This window comes from Bacillus rossius, chromosome 14, assembly GCF_032445375.1.
Source record: "Bacillus rossius redtenbacheri isolate Brsri chromosome 14, Brsri_v3, whole genome shotgun sequence".
NCBI lineage: Eukaryota > Metazoa > Arthropoda > Insecta > Phasmatodea > Bacillidae > Bacillus > Bacillus rossius.
This window is the reverse complement of record NC_086341.1, coordinates 12,274,543-12,290,830: the sequence shown is the minus strand read 5'-3', so window position 1 is coordinate 12,290,830 and position 16,288 is coordinate 12,274,543. Positions and strand designations below refer to the sequence as shown.

At 38.2% G+C, this 16,288-nt stretch overlaps 1 protein-coding gene across 11 annotated transcripts in view; it reads left to right on the top strand.

The window, feature by feature from the left end:
* The window catches only part of LOC134539163 (serine/threonine-protein kinase MARK2), a 282,821-nt gene that overhangs the window by 215,085 nt on the left and 51,448 nt on the right, over positions 1–16,288 (top strand). For all 11 annotated transcript variants that reach the window (XM_063380927.1, XM_063380930.1, XM_063380934.1 and 8 more), the window contains 8 exons: positions 7,516–7,671; positions 9,535–9,588; positions 9,749–9,797; positions 12,072–12,208; positions 12,793–12,849; positions 13,094–13,229; positions 13,851–14,071; positions 15,375–15,474. In XM_063380927.1, coding sequence (XP_063236997.1) covers positions 7,516–7,671; positions 9,535–9,588; positions 9,749–9,797; positions 12,072–12,208; positions 12,793–12,849; positions 13,094–13,229; positions 13,851–14,071; positions 15,375–15,474 — 910 coding nt within the window. The remainder of the gene's footprint in view (positions 1–7,515; positions 7,672–9,534; positions 9,589–9,748; positions 9,798–12,071; positions 12,209–12,792; positions 12,850–13,093; positions 13,230–13,850; positions 14,072–15,374; positions 15,475–16,288) is intronic.

Below are 16,288 nucleotides of genomic sequence, written 5' to 3'. Positions count from 1 at the left end.
GGGGGATCGATGATTCTTTATAAAAAGGTATATTGCCCCCCCCCCCCCCTTTTTGGAAATTTAGTTGTTGCGCCCCTTCACCGGTCGGCGGTGACCCGGGTAGCCGCGCCGTCGTCACGCGCCGCGGGCCGCCCCTCGCTGGCCCCGCGCCAGGCTGCCGCGGACACGTGGCCGCTGTTGTCTTCGGCGGCCCCGCTATTTCGGGACCGCTCCCGTTATCGTCACGCCGCGCCGCTCTTCCGCGTCTTCCCGCCTGGCCCCGTAGCGCGCCTGACGCAACAGGTTCCACTGCGACGTTCTCAAACACTAGAACCAATCTAATTAGGAGTGTTTTCCCAGTTCCTCCTGGCGCATCCAAGAAGAAGATCCCTTCGTGAACCACACAATTCTTGAACGTCGGCAATACACGGATGTCTATTGCACGAGCGTCTCTATTATACGGATGTCTATTGTACGAACGTCTCTATTGTGTACGAACGTCTCTGTTGTGTACGAACGTCTCTGGTTGTGTACGAACGTCTCTTGTTGTATACCAACGTCTGTTGTGTACGAACGTCTCTTATTGTGTACGTACGTCTCTTATTGTGTACGCACGTCTCTTATTGTGTACGGACGTCTCTTATTGTGTACGGACGTGTCTTATTGTGTACGGACGTGTCTTATTGTGTACGGACGTGTCTTATTGTGTACGGACGTGTCTTATTGTGTACGGACGTGTCTTATTGTGTACGGACGTGTCTTATTGTGTACGGACGTGTCTTATTGTGTACGGACGTGTCTTATTGTGTACGGACGTCTCTTATTGTGTACGGACGTCTCTATTGTATACGAACTTCTCTATCCTACGAACGTCTGTATTGTACGAGGTTTCAACTTTCGTTTCCGCCTTCTGCATTTGAAATAAAATGTTCTGAAAACCTTTTAAGATGCAGATGCTTTTAATATATACATCAAAATTTTTACCTATCAAACTTTTCACTCAGTGAAAGAATAAAATACTTCTATACAAGATTTAAAATTTCATGAATTTTTTTTTAACAATGAATATGAATTATCAAAAGGAGCCCGGGGAAGAGATTTATTTTCTAGTGTTCTTTACAATTCCTGATTGTAATTGTCTTGCGACTTTTCGTGCTTATACACGACCGTGATTTTCTTCCGTTGCGTCCCTTGTGTAGTTTATAAACCCAGCCTAACATCGGGGTAAAAAAGGTACAGCGTATGAGCTGTCTTGGATTGTTGACAAATCGTTCAGCAAAGAAACTTACTACTCTTTCCTCAAAAGTGCCTGTCTTACCCTGTTTACAAAGCAAAACAACTCGGACTAATGTCTCCGTGGTTGCGACTGCCCAAACTATAGTGACCTCAACTCGAGAGAAGACGGCCACTCTCCGGACTAATGCCTCCGTGGTTGCGACTGCTCGAACCAGAGTGACCTCAACTCTAGAGAAGATGGCCACTCTTCGGACTAATTCCTCAGTGGTTGTGACTGCCCAAACTATAGTGACCTCAACTCGAGAGAAGACGGCCACTCTCCGGACTAATGCCTCCGTGGTTGCGACTGCTCGAACCAGAGTGACCTCAACTCTAGAGAAGATGGCCACTCTTCGGACTAATGCCTCAGTGGTTGTGACTGCCCAAACTATAGTGACCTCAACTCGAGAGAAGACGGCCACTCTCCGGACTAATGCCTCCGTGGTTGCGACTGCTCGAACCAGAGTGACCTCAACTCTAGAGAAGATGGCCACTCTTCGGACTAATTCCTCAGTGGTTGTGACTGCCCAAACTATAGTGACCTCAACTCGAGAGAAGACGGCCACTCTCCGGACTAATGCCTCCGTGGTTGCGACTGCTCGAACCAGAGTGACCTCAACTCTAGAGAAGATGGCCACTCTTCGGACTAATGCCTCAGTGGTTGTGACTGCCCAAACTATAGTGACCTCAACTCGAGAGAAGACGGCCACTCTCCGGACTAATGCCTCCGTGGTTGCGACTGCTCGAACCAGAGTGACCTCAACTCTAGAGAAGATGGCCACTCTTTGGACTAATGCCTCCGTGGTTGCGACTGTTCCAACCATAATGACCTAAACTCTAGAGGAGACGGTCACTCTTCGGACTAATGCCTCCTTGGTTGCGACTGCTCGATACATAGTGACTTCAACTCTAGAGAAGACGGCCACTCTTCGGACTAATGCCTCCTTCGTTGCGACTGCTTGAACCAGAGTGACTTCAACTCTAGAGAAGATGGCCACTCTTCGGATTAATGCCTCCGTGGTTGCGACTGCTCGAACCAGAGTGACCTCAACTCTAGAGAAGATGGCCACTCTTCGGACTAATGCCTCCTTCGTTGCGACTGCTCGAACCAGAGTGACTTCAACTCTAGAGAAGATGGCCACTCTTCGGATTAATGCCTCCGTGGTTGCGACTGCGTCCCGTGCTGAAGAAAGCTGCGGACTCGGCACTTCCTGTCTCTGCCCGCCCACGCCGTCGGCGGGGTTCGCGAGAGCTGAGCACAGCAGCACGGCTTTGCACAACTCCTTACTTGCTCTGTGAAGGCGCGTCCACATACTGCCCTTTCAGCAAATCACTGAACAAGGTTCTTTTCCTCTGTACACTCCCCCTATTTTTCAGGATCGGGGTCTGCCAGTGCCGACTTTTTCTTGCGCATTTATTTTCTGTTCTTCCCCAAATGATGAAGAAATTCCTATAAATGGCGGTACTTGCGGTTTGTAGTCGTCCCATCTTCCGGCACGCGCTCTGTCTGAAATCCCACACGGAACTCCTAGCTGTGTTCTGCGCGGTTCTGCTCTGTTTGTGGCTGCCCGTGACAGCACAGCGCGTGTGGTGTGGACCCGGCTTTAGGCTGACTCCTGAACAGTTGCCAAAGTTGCCTCGCCGGCGTGGAAAAAAACTGTTGAAGATATACGGGAAAGTGGTCCGATTACGGGCACCTAACTTTAAATTATCACATTAGGCATAACTAAGAGTATTTTTTTGGACCCCCCCCCCCCCTTATCTCCCCTCCCGGGGGCATTCCATATACTCCTTGCCACTCCGGTTAAAAAGCTGAAATTACACCTCTGACCAACACGAAAATGTCTCAACCTACTTTATTTCTACCACGGTGAAAAACCTCTTCGGTAGAGGCAGTTGGCGACTGGCTGTTCCGTGGTCCGTTGCCCGTCAAGGCGTCCGCAAGGCGGGTCCCGCTAGCGATGTGGTGACAATACACAGGTTTGCGGTGTCGTGCGATGCCGGCGACGGACGTTATGCGACGGTGAAATATCGCGTTATTGTGTACAGTCAAGAGCTAAAGACCGCAAACACTCCCCCCCCCCCCCCCCCCATGGTTCTACCTGGACATAGGCCTACGGTGAACAGAGCTTCAGAAGAAACTACGCGATACGAAATATGTTCAAGATATCAGAGGTGTCCGTTAAGAATGCCTTTTATGAATACGCCGAGGGCGGGTGTGTGTATATATCTGTTTTCCGTCTGCAGTTTTTAAATGTATTTTTAGAGGAGTGAAAATGGCTAAAACCAGTGTTTTTAGAACCAGCTTTAGGGATGAAACATCTGATACAGATTCGTGAGAAAGCACTTGGGGGGGGGGGGGGTGTATTTTGATTACAACTTCTATCTTTATTTCTCTGCCATATAAAGTTATTGTTACCGCTCAAATATCATTGTTGCCCTAAGCCTATGCTCTCCAGTCCACAGCCTTGAGTAAAGGTGATACCGTGCTATAAGCACCAGTGAGCATCGACCTTATCATGCCTCATTAATACAAATACACATTGACTACGACCAGTGATGTGTAACATCTAACCTCGGTAATGATCTAATTTGTGTGTTCTGATGTTGCAAATAAAAATATAATATGAAACTCGGACACAATATTTAACATAGAATGCTTTAAAATAATGCCGAGCATGATAAATATACGAAAACAGAGTTTTCATATACATTTCTGAACGTGAATTACACATAGTTTCCGCATCCGCCGCTATAATTCGCTACCATAGCAGCTACGCCGACTATAGGATCATTTGATTAGCAGACTGAAATTTTAAACTATAGAATAAATCTGCTCCGATAAAAACTACAAATACTGGGGGGGGGGGGGGGGGGGGGGAAACTGTTTTTGGACCGGATTTTTTTTACAAGGAATGGAATTAAAATACTACTTGTTTTGTTAAAATTCATTAAACAGTTAATACTACAAAGTTTTCCTTTGGCTTTGTGAACTTTGGTTCACGCCATACGCTACAAATGGCAACTTTGTGGTGGTTACACATTTCCATTCCTTGACTTCTGTTCCATTTCTAAATTACTTCCAAAGCTAAGATATTACACATAAAAAAAATCAACATATAATTCAATATAAGATAACAATAGAAAACACAATCATTTAATTAAAACAGTCTATATTAGATGTTATAGATGTACACACACTTTCATTTGTACATATCTCAATTGACAGGAAAAATATGGCTTTACGTAAGGCTGCCTGTATACTTTTTTTTATGTAAATACTGCAAATAAATAGAAAAGTGTGAGATATGAAACTGCACAATTGGCTTTTCTGGATTACCTCCTCTATGAGCATTGCTGATGCCAATTTATATATATATTTTTCCAGATGAGAGTGCTCATTCATAGTAGCAGGTATATGTAAAAAAAAAAGCAAAGCAAAGGCAATTTTACTCTCCATATGGAGGATTTTCACCAGTGATGTCAGGTGTGAAATATTGCATTGGTTGTGGGGAAGGTGGGAGGGGTCTCTGATGGGATGGTTCCGTGAAGTTTACCTTCCTTCTCTCTGTTCACTGGTGGGTGTGTGTGCTTTTGGTGCTGCAGTGGGGTGTTTTAATTAACTCTCGCAAGAGGGGCCATTTCCCTGGAAACGAAATTGAAGTGGGAATAGTTTGAATTGCTCCTTTCCTCTTTCCTTTCTTTCCCCTCCTCAAATTGGTTTTCGTGTGAATGCATCGAACCTCCTCCCTCCTGGACAGTTCATCTCCGCCATTGTATTTGCTTTGGAATGCGAGATTTAGTTTTTTGACGTGAATATATCTTTAAAATTGCTTCCATAGTGGGAGACAATTAAAAAAACTAATGATAACAAAATCGGGGATACAGTTCGGTGTTGCAGCTACATATCTATCATCTCTTTCCAAAATTTAATTACATCACTGGATACCTAAAGGATCAATGAATTTGTTACGCTAAGTGAGGACTGTGACGCATCGTGCGCGGTGGAGGGGGAAGCGCCACCATTTCGAGGTCATTTTGCTGCGTTTCGAGATTTCCATTTAGTATAACTTTTGACTCTGAGAAATTACGACATTCGTTTAAGTTTCAATCGTCAGCTCTTGTCAAAATCTATCGATTGCATATATAAAACATTATAGTAAAATAGTTGCAGTGAATATATATGATGTTAAAATAAAAAAAATATATAATAAAAAATGTGTCTGCCTATACGCGTCAAAAAGCCAAATCTGAATACAGAGATTGTATACAGTTGGAAAGGGCTTCCCAAAAGCAATCGAATGATACCAATAAAACCACATACGACCGAGTGAAGCAGTGCCGGGAACGTAAAGAATGAATGCGGCCGAGCGGATCAACGACGGTGCCAGTGCATCTGCAGCTGGGGCGGTTGAAATTATGCACTTGGATGATGACGACTTCTTAGTGTTCAAACATGATTATAACATTCATATATTAGCGTATTTTATATTTTGTATAGAAAATATTACCTGTTATGTAGACGTATACACGTACAACACACGACCATGTCCATGACACAGCCCCCCCCCCCCCCTTTAATTTTTTAATTTTTTAATTTTGAGGCAGTGACTATTCAGTTGGTGAGGCTATTGTCTATTGCAATTAGAAAAGTTTATTTTCCACATTACTTCTGTGGATTTGGTAGTGGTTTGTTTGTTAATGCCCAGTAGTAAAGTTTTTCAACAGGTTAGAATGTAATCTTTAATCCATCTACAATTTTGAAATAGTCAGTTATTTCCTCCCGGAAATTATATATTGGAGTCTATTGGTAAATATCAGATTATAACACAGTGTGAAATTGTGGAAAGATATATGATATGATGCCATGCCAAAAAAATCTGAGAAATTGTGGAAATAGATACTACAGCAAAAAGTGGAAGTAAAGCAGCTCGTGGCTACAGTCATTAATTCCACCAGTAATGTTTAATATTGTTGATGGTAGAGACCACTTTTCAAATTGGCATGAGACATTGGACGACAAGGTTCACTTGCAAAATTGGTTCGTAGGTTCTTGCCTAGGCATATTTCATTCGTCTACTCACTAATGAGATACTGTAAAACAGTAATGTTTAATGCAGTGACTTTTCATACGGTACGTTTATGAAAATCAAAGGTGACCGTCCAATCTTGATCGTATGCAGTCTGCAGATGTTGTCTGGCGATAATACATTTAAATCACTCGCCGAAATGTTTACTCAATCTGTACAGGGCAACTTACGCGAGTGGACTGGGAGAGGAGAATGGAAAAGATGGCTGTGTAGTGCTTTTCAAGGACGGCCCAAGGTCAGAAGCAATCAATCCATGAATAAATCTTTCTAGACAAATGGTTTCTCTTGCTATTTTGGGAGCAAGGTGATTTTCTCCTGTTAATTACCATTGTTAATTTAAAAAGCCCTATTTACTATTTTTGTCCATACTTGTGAAGTGTCATATTTTTCAAAACTGTACACTTTTTGTCACAAAAGTAATTTCTCTCTGTTGGTTTAGGGATATGTAATCTGTAAAATATTTTATTTTTTATGAAAATATATTTGATTTTTTTTTTTTTTTTTTTTTTTTTAGTTTTGAAGAAATTCATAAATTTTCTTGGTTGGTTGGTGTTTTTATCCAAAAAAAAAAACAGCTACTCCACAACTAATCCTCAACTATTTCCTGACCTAATTAATGTTTTTAACTTTCCCTCCCCCCACCCCTCCAACTTGCTCCATTCTGTTCTCTTCAAATATTATGTACTGAGTACTATTGTATGTTTATTTCTTCAATATGATATAATCCTCAAAGCAATAATCTGAAAGAAAAAAAATTTCCCAATGTTAAACAAAACATGGTCATGATTGACAATGTAAACTACTGTATTACCATAAATAGTTATTTTTTTTTTTAAAAAAGGAAAACATCGTCTTTTTCACTGTCATTAGCTATATGCCCATCCAGTAAAACTCTTTTATTATTTAATTATTACATAATTATCTGCAGCAATTTTTTTCCATCTATGCATCAAATTGTATACCTTACACAAATGTTTAAAAATACCCTGCAAGGGCATGTACAACTTTTTTTTTTTTTTTTTTAAATACACTGTGTAGATGTTTTACCCATTTTTCAGGCTGCTGCTGTTGGCAAGAACTGTTAAGTTCTGTGTTCATTGTTTTCATTTGTAATTGTGTTGTGTAGTGTTTAGAATGGATCTTATTGGTGGGGATGTGTTGTGTGTTGCAGGGTGGTGAAACTGCATCCTCCACGGTGAGAGTGTCATCTTCCAGAAGCCGGACTTCAGACGAGCCACACATTGGCAAGTACAAACTGTTGAAGACTATTGGCAAGGGCAACTTTGCGAAAGTGAAGCTTGCGAAACACGTGCCAACAGGGAAAGAGGTAGGTTGATGTGTATGCACCATGCATACTTGGACGTAGTTATGCAAAAAGGAACCAACCCACATGAAACCTATTCTGAGTATTTTGAAGTTAAAGTTAATTATAAATTGTAATTCTCCTATTGATAATATAATGTGGGTATAATTTTAATGGTCTAGTATGAATACTGATATGATAATAGCAACGACGGTACGATCAACCTTGTATTATTTTAATTTATTTTCAAATAAAATAGAATAAAATGTGGGTTGGTTCCTTTTTGCATAACTACATCCACTTAGCCCTTCCGAAACTGCATTATTCTCCTAGTGGAGAGCATTTGGCTGCTTGGATCGTAATGTGATAGAATTCTTCGTCTTCTTAAAATTGCTTTCAGAAATACATATAAAAGGAAAGGTGATTACAGTTATTCTAAAATAATTTTGATAGACAGGCATGAGTTACCTAATGCTACATAATTTTTTTTTATTATCTTCGTATGGAAATGTTCTGTAAGTTATAAAGTCCTATATTGTGTGTTTTTGCTCCCATTCTTAATTAGTAATGCACCACAAATGTTTATCTCTAAGTTTGTAGGATTATGTATTGGGAAATAAATACAGAATGAATATGCATGCTGAAATGTGCCTTGAAATAATTATTTTTAACTATTTCTGTGCACTTAATCTAGCGGTGTAAAATTTATGGGTTTTGGTTTTCATTACTGATTATGATGTTAGTTATATGACTCATGTCTATTGCAAAATTGTTATTTAGAACTTAATATATTTTTTTTTTTTACATAAAATGTTAAGGAATATGAAAATAGAAGTACACCTGCTCCTTGAAGTAACGCTTTTCAATTTACACGTTTTTTGAAGTAACAATGCCAATAAATTTAGGCATAATTCCCATCAGTGCTTTTTGGTTTTAAATTTACATTTATTTTATTTTAGAGTGTGCACAATGGCAACAACATTTGTTGTGCATTGAATACAGTGCAACAAATGAATAATGTGACGAATCAATAAACTATATTTTGCTCTTTCCTTAATAGCTATTCGCTTCCTTGATTGTGTATTTACTTTAGCCCTACAGTTCAGTGGCTTATACTACCTATGCAGAAATATCTCCCATGCCCCAGAGTGTTTAGCCAGTGTTTATATTATGTCATCCTGCATGTCAGCAACAGCTCTGGTGAGAAAATCCAGAAGCTATCAGGGCTAGTTTACCCTGCGCCTACAAGGATGCCCTAGTTCAAGACATGCATTTAGTAAACAAGAGTGTCCGGAATTGCGTTAACAAGTTAAATAATCTTTCCAAAGTAGAAAATGTTAAGTTTATTATTTTTTTTAGACATTTTTTGAAATAGAAACATATCTTCTCAGAAATACTGTTCGCACCTGCTTAAGTAAAGTTATCCCCAAGCCATGTTTCGTAAACAATGTGGCCCGTGAATTTTTTACACTCTTAATTTAATTTCGGGTAGTTTATTCTCAGAATGTGATTCAAACGTTTATTTAAATGTACATACTTGAACATATACATAATGAGGCTGTAAATTTATTTAAAAGAGGAGTAGTGTCTTGATTAAAAATATAGTCAGCTAGCACACTTACCTAATAGAAAACAAATTATTATGTTTTACTTACACTTATGGGAAAAAAGTATTAGATTAGCACTGTTTTGATCAGCATCCTGTTTTACTGGCATTAATTTGGGTGTTACTTCGAAGGGTAGTTGTAATGGAATATTATGAAAATAATTATTCAACCAAGAAATGTATCAAAGAATTTTTCCCATCATAATTTGTTTTAAAACTTGGAATGTTTATGTATTGGTTGAAATATGTTGGTGCTTTAATTTTTTTTGGTTTGTTTTCAGGTTGCAATAAAAATTATAGACAAAACACAGCTTAACCCTGGTAGCCTGCAGAAGGTAAGATTTTGTTTCCTAATATTAGGTATTTGTTTTTATTCTTGCCATCATGATCACAATAATTTGAAACATCCTTCCCCCCTTATAATGAAATATAAAATAATGTTGTTTTAGTTATCACTTAAATCAGCTTAAATAATGTTGTTTAATTTTGTTTCAGCTTTTTAGAGAAGTTAGGATAATGAAAATGTTGGACCATCCAAACATAGGTAAGTTTTCTCATTGTTTAAAACAAAAAACGTGTGCATTTTGGTTTTTTTTATCGTTAATAGTGTAAGGAATATTGGGTATTGCACAAAAAGTCTTTTTTGTTTAGGAAAATGGGAAATAGCCTGCTTTTGCATGAAAAATAATATGATTAATTCTTTGTGCAATACCAAGAATGGCATAAGGTGAAAAATTTGTATGTTCCAGTAAATGGGGCAACTAGGTGCTTGGCATAATACAAAAAAATTATAGTATGTTAAAAATAAAAAATTGGAAAAAAAAATGGAAGAGTTTTAATGGAGAATGTGAGCAGAATTTGAAATCAACCAATCAGGATGGTTTTCACATAACAACCAGAGAAAGTTGTATGGGCATAAACTTTTCCCCCACCACCAACATGACACAACAGCTGTGCTGCAGACTAGACTGTCCTCTTGGATTCACTCCATTGCCAATAATCGGACTAAACTCCCCTCTTCCCCCATGGATAAAATTTACCTATTTTGAGGTACGTAAAACAATGCTCAGCGGCAGAGGGTACAGCCAACTGCTTAAAGTTGTTGCAAAAAATTTGCTTGTGTGTGTGTGTGTGTCTGGTATGGTTCTTTGTGAATACATCCTACGGAATGGGATCATTTTGCTACCGCCCAAAATGGAAAGGAAATAGTGTTATCTGTTCCCAGCAATTCTGAGCACATACTATACAAATTTTTAGTCCTTTCTGACTTTTATCACGGAGGACTGGGTGTGTTAGAACACGAGGAAAACACGTTTTGTCAGGACTGAACATGGCATTCAATAGTATTCAACCACTGGAATCTCACGTTGAGAAAACATTAATTAGAATACAGTGTATACCACTGTAATGTTTCCTTATATAGTATAGTGTTACACTTGCTATATTGTGTGTACTTTCTTACAAAAGTAACTAAAGAATATTTATGTATTTTTAAGCCTCTAAAATGTGCTCTTCTTGATTGAAACTACGTAAGTCTAATGTTTATAACTTTCATTGAATGTTTTAATAAGTGTGCATAACCTCGAACAAATACAAATACATGAATTTTGTAAGACTGGCAGAACTGTAGTTAAGGTTGACAATATCACGTACTACACACAGTATTATTTCTTGAGCTATGGAGCTAATGGAGATAGATATGGAGATATATGAATTAGCATCACAGACTGTATTGGGACAGGTACACAATTAATTACAGTGTATGCACAAGGATAAACAGGCTTGGTTATGAATGTTTCACTCAATTTCTAAGTCACAGCAAAAATCTGGAGAGTATTGGTGCATTTAAATGTTTTAGCTATGCCATAATTTGTTTATATCATTTTCTCTAGCCATGCCTTTGGAAGGGCCTTTCAATTTATGAATACCTGAAATATGCTTGTATACATATTTTTAGGTTAAACGACGACTTGAAACATCATGTAAAACATTAAAATAAATTAAATGAAACCCAGAGGGACATAGTATTGTTAAGATGATAGTCTTGATAAATTCCTGAGTTATGACATTGCTACTTGTTTAAGACTGGCTCAAAGGCAACGGTTGGTTTCCACCCCTCTCCTGGCTTGTCGTGGGAGGGGAAGATATTATATGCGCACAGGGAGATCCAAAAGGCTCTTACGTTGTCACATAACAACTAGTGTCTCCTATATATAGGATGAGTTTGAATTTGACCAACGATCTTCAGTGTAGGTTCAGCTGAACAAAATAAGTTAAAAATATCTATATGACTTATGGTCTAAATTTCTTCCCAAGGCTGTAATACGTCTTTGAAGCTGAGGCAAACTTGTTAAATTGAACAAAGTTCTACATAGACAGCAATTTTGTTGCTGTAACAAAATTATTTCAGTGAAATTATTGGGGGTAACACCTTTATTTACCGCATGTTTTTGCGACGTGTAATTACCCCCAATTATTTCATTGAAATATTTTTGCTATAGTAAACAAATTCACTGTGGTTGTAGAACTACATTCAAATAAACAAAATCCAGATGCTTGTGTTATCTTAAATACTTTATTATTTACAGTAGAAATGTCATTAAGATCCAACTTCAAACTCGTATACCAGCCATGGAAAGCACTTTTTACCATAAACCATATAGATGTTTTAAATTATTTTGTCATGATGAGCCTGTTTGTTGGTCGAATTTAGACTCATTCTGTATGTATAATGTGTATTAGTATATGTCCTAAGTGTATTAATATACTTCTGAATGTAGACAGGTTTTTGACAAGTGCTTCTTTTCATTTTTTACAGTGAAATTGTTTCAAGTGATTGAAACTGAAAAGACACTGTACTTAGTGATGGAGTACGCGAGTGGTGGGGAAGTGTTTGACTATTTAGTCTTGCATGGCCGAATGAAAGAGAAAGAAGCGAGGGCGAAATTCCGACAGGTTTGTTAATACTTGCTTTCTGTATCTTTTCGATTTCATTTTTCATCTCGTAACTGTAAGGTATGTCAAGTATTTGCAATTCCTGTTATATTTGTGTGAAGGAATTGAAAGGATTTAATACTGAAAGTAAATTATTAATTTACAAACTGGACTTTTTTAAGTTCTTTTATGCCCACTGAAGACAGTCAGGAGGCTACAATTTTCTCTACATTTCTTTAGCCTCTAATTTGTAAAGTTGTGCGACTAATTCATGTTTTCTAAAGAACTTTTCTGTTTAGAGATTTACTTGTAGGACTATAACTGCAATATTTGATAATCATTTTTAAAATATTTTTTTAGTAATAATTTTAGTTTTGTGTTGGATTAATTATAAAATTAAATAAATCCTACTTCATAATTTTAACCCTGCAAAGCTTATATTTTGTTTCATTTTAAATACGTTTGACTTCTTTTTATATAATAATGGGTGCCTAGATTTTTTTTAGAGAATTGCATAACTAAAGAAATTGGAAAAGTTAAATTAACTTTTAAGCATTAACTTTTTTATGTGTTTAAATTTTAAATTCCATCATTTTTGGTTTCAGATTGTGTCTGCTGTTCAGTATTGTCATCAGAAGAAAATCATTCACAGAGATCTAAAGGTAATCATATTTAATTAACTTATTTGTAGTATTATTTCTATTAAATATGTTTTTGGAGTAAAACTACATGGAACCAATCTTACATTTCAGAAATATTTTTGATCTGTGTCTGTGAGGACATCTGTATTTAATTAGGATGGGTAACAGTCTGTAGTAAGTAGTGTGTCAAGTTTTTGTCAATTTGTACAGTTTGTTTGATGCACATTTTACAACAAAGGATAAGCGAATCTTTTTTTTTTTCCAGGCTGAAAATTTGTTGTTGGATAGCGAAATGAACATCAAAATTGCGGATTTTGGGTTCAGCAACGAGTTCACGCCTGGTAACAAGCTCGACACGTTCTGCGGGAGTCCTCCGTATGCGGCACCCGAGCTCTTTCAAGGTTCGCACAGATGAATTATCTTTGCTGTGAAAGTGATGGTTCAGTTACTGTTCAGTTGAGTTTATTTGTAACTTGAGCTAGGTGATTAGTGTGGAAAAATAATTTTATCCAGGAAAGTATGTATGCGATGATAATCATGCATTAACTCCACATGAATTGATGTTCGGGTCACTGAGCAGGTATAAAATGTTATTGAAGTTTACAACAAAATAAGTTTGAGAACCACTAAAATGCTAGTGTGTAGAGATTTATTCAAAGGTTGTGGTAATCAGGGGCGCAACAACAAGGGGGGGGGGCAAAGGGTATTTTGCCCCCCCCCCCCCCCCCCTACTGAACCTTGAAGTGGGGGCAAACGGGGGCAAAGAAAGTGCTGTGTAATCAATTTTTAGATAATAAAACTGCTTAAATAGCACCATTTTCCACCTGAAATACAAATTTTCCCGGGGGAGGACCCCCGGACCCCCCGCAGGGGAGATCGATGATTCTTTATAAAAAGGTATATTGCCTCCCCCCCCCCCCCTTTGGAAATTTAGTTGTTGCGCCCCTAGTGGTAATAGTGGACTTGACTCGGGAGTACTGTGACGAGAACTGTCGGTGATGCCGCCCGGACCGTTGTTGCAGGGAAGAAGTACGACGGCCCAGAGGTGGACGTGTGGTCGCTGGGGGTGATCCTGTACACCCTGGTCAGCGGCTCGCTCCCCTTCGACGGCTCCACGCTGCGGGAGCTGAGGGAGCGAGTGCTGAGGGGCAAATACCGGATACCCTTCTACATGTCCACGGACTGCGAGAACCTCCTCAAGAAGTTCCTGGTGCTGAATCCCGCGAAACGAGCTTCCCTCGAGGCAAGGAAATCTTATTAATATACTGTCCATAACGTTAGAAGTTATACCTCGATGGCATTTGCTAAAATATTATATTGAAACATTTTAAAAACACTTATTATAACACTAAGTATATGTTTGCACATTTGCTTTTGCTGAAGCGGCTGAAATCAGTCCCTAAAAACTTTCTTCGAATAAACCTCAGTCTTATTGAGCTGATTCAACATTATTATAATATTATAATGTTATTAGAAAAGTTTGGGAAAAAAAATGTTTACCGGTAATAAAATCAGAAACACGTCCCTGAGGTTAACAAGCGCGCGCTGTTCCGCTGTGCTATTAAGCCGATTTGAAATTTGGAACGAGAATATGTATTATAATCATTATAATACCGATTTTCTTAGGTTAAATTCTTTTAAATTTTAAAATTTAGATGATTTTTTACTACGTCTATTTTAGTTTACCACACACGCACAGAGAGATACACACACACACACACACACACACACACACACACACACATACTCTGGAGGGGCCTCTCTCGATCTACAGATGAAAACATCACGTGCTTGCAAAATATCCTGGATGTACGAAATACAGCGTGTGTTCATGAAATAATGTCCCCAGGTTTAAAATTTAATGGTATCAACTGTAAGCATTGTAGTATGTTGGTTGAAGAGTAACTCAAAACAGTTTTAGATAAGTGCATGCACGAGTACTGCTTTGTTGTTTTCTCGCTTGCAGAGCGAAAGAATGGCTCTTTCACCAATTTGTAGAGATGAGAGTGGTTTCTCAACTTTAGTAACAGTAAAAACATAGACAGGAAACAGTCTCAATGTGGAACATGACTTGAGATGTGCGTTAAGTGAAACTAAAACTAATGTGAAAAAACCTATCAAATGCAAAAAAAATTCCAACCTTCACATGAACTGTCATTATTTAATTAAGTAAGTTTAAAATGTTATTACTTATATATAATTTTTTTTTCAATTTTCTGAATAATAAAGGTTATTTGTATGCATGTGTTTTCTTCTATAACATTTTAAAGATGGTAAAATCAAATTCCCTGATAGGTCATAGGGATAACAAGACTGAAAAGGTTGTAACAGGGGCTCAGTAGGACATTTTGGTTTTATTTTTAAGGACGGTTGTTAGTTTTTTGACCAGTGTAAGTATGAAATTCAAAATACTCGCTTAAAAGACAGTGTACTACTGTAACAAGGTAGATAATGTCTTACTATAACATTTATGAGGTAGTCTTTTAATATATTTTATCGAGGCCTACATAAGCTAATAAAGTAAACATTTGTTTGTTTTTTTCCAGAACATAATGAAGGACAAATGGATGAACATGGGGTATGAAGAAGACGAACTGAAACCATATGTGGAGCCGGAACCAGACTACAAGGATTTGAAGAGGATAGGTACGAACCAGCCACCCTTATAAATTTGCTCACCTTATTTAATATATATAGTGCTTGCACTTTACTGTGGCTTTCGAAGTATGCTTATGCAGACAGACAATCCACATGCAGGGTGGTCTTAACTAAAACTATTTCCAGGTTTTGTTTGCTTTGGACGTTCAGCATCATTGCGATACAATCCCAACGGCTCAATCACCATTGGCAATCATTGCAGTCTGAAAATGATTTGTCATTTATTGCTAGCCAAATTGGAAACATTTTCCTTTCATTTACATAAAGTTGTCACTCTTTGTCATTCATATTTTAAACATGTTGGGCAACATCTTTTAAAAGCAGTAATGTGTTTGAATGGCTTAAAAAATTTGTTTGCTAATAATAGTTGCTAGATTTAGGCTAAAAAAAATCTGAAGATTGGAAACTGACTGCAGATTTTTTTTTTCCCCTGAACTTGGAACATGCAACTGCAGAAGGTTAATTTTTTTTAACTGTAACCAGAACCTCTTCAAAACAAAGATTTCTTCTATGACTGTGATAAATGTAATAAAGTAATGGGTAGTATTCATCGCTCTGAGGTGACAGGTTGGGACGAAGAAGTCCTCTTCGTGCTAGGAATATATCGCTTTTTGTGAGCATGAACGCTGCATCATGTTTGCGTCTCATTTTAGCAGAAAACTAGTTTTGTAAACAAACGTCGGAGAGAAAATGACCTAAGAAATAAGTGAATAAGAAAACAGAAGTTGTTTGCTTGATGCAGCTTAACATTTGTCAGTGCATTTGCACAGTTAAGCGTAGTTATCGCTTCCTCCTTGTTAGT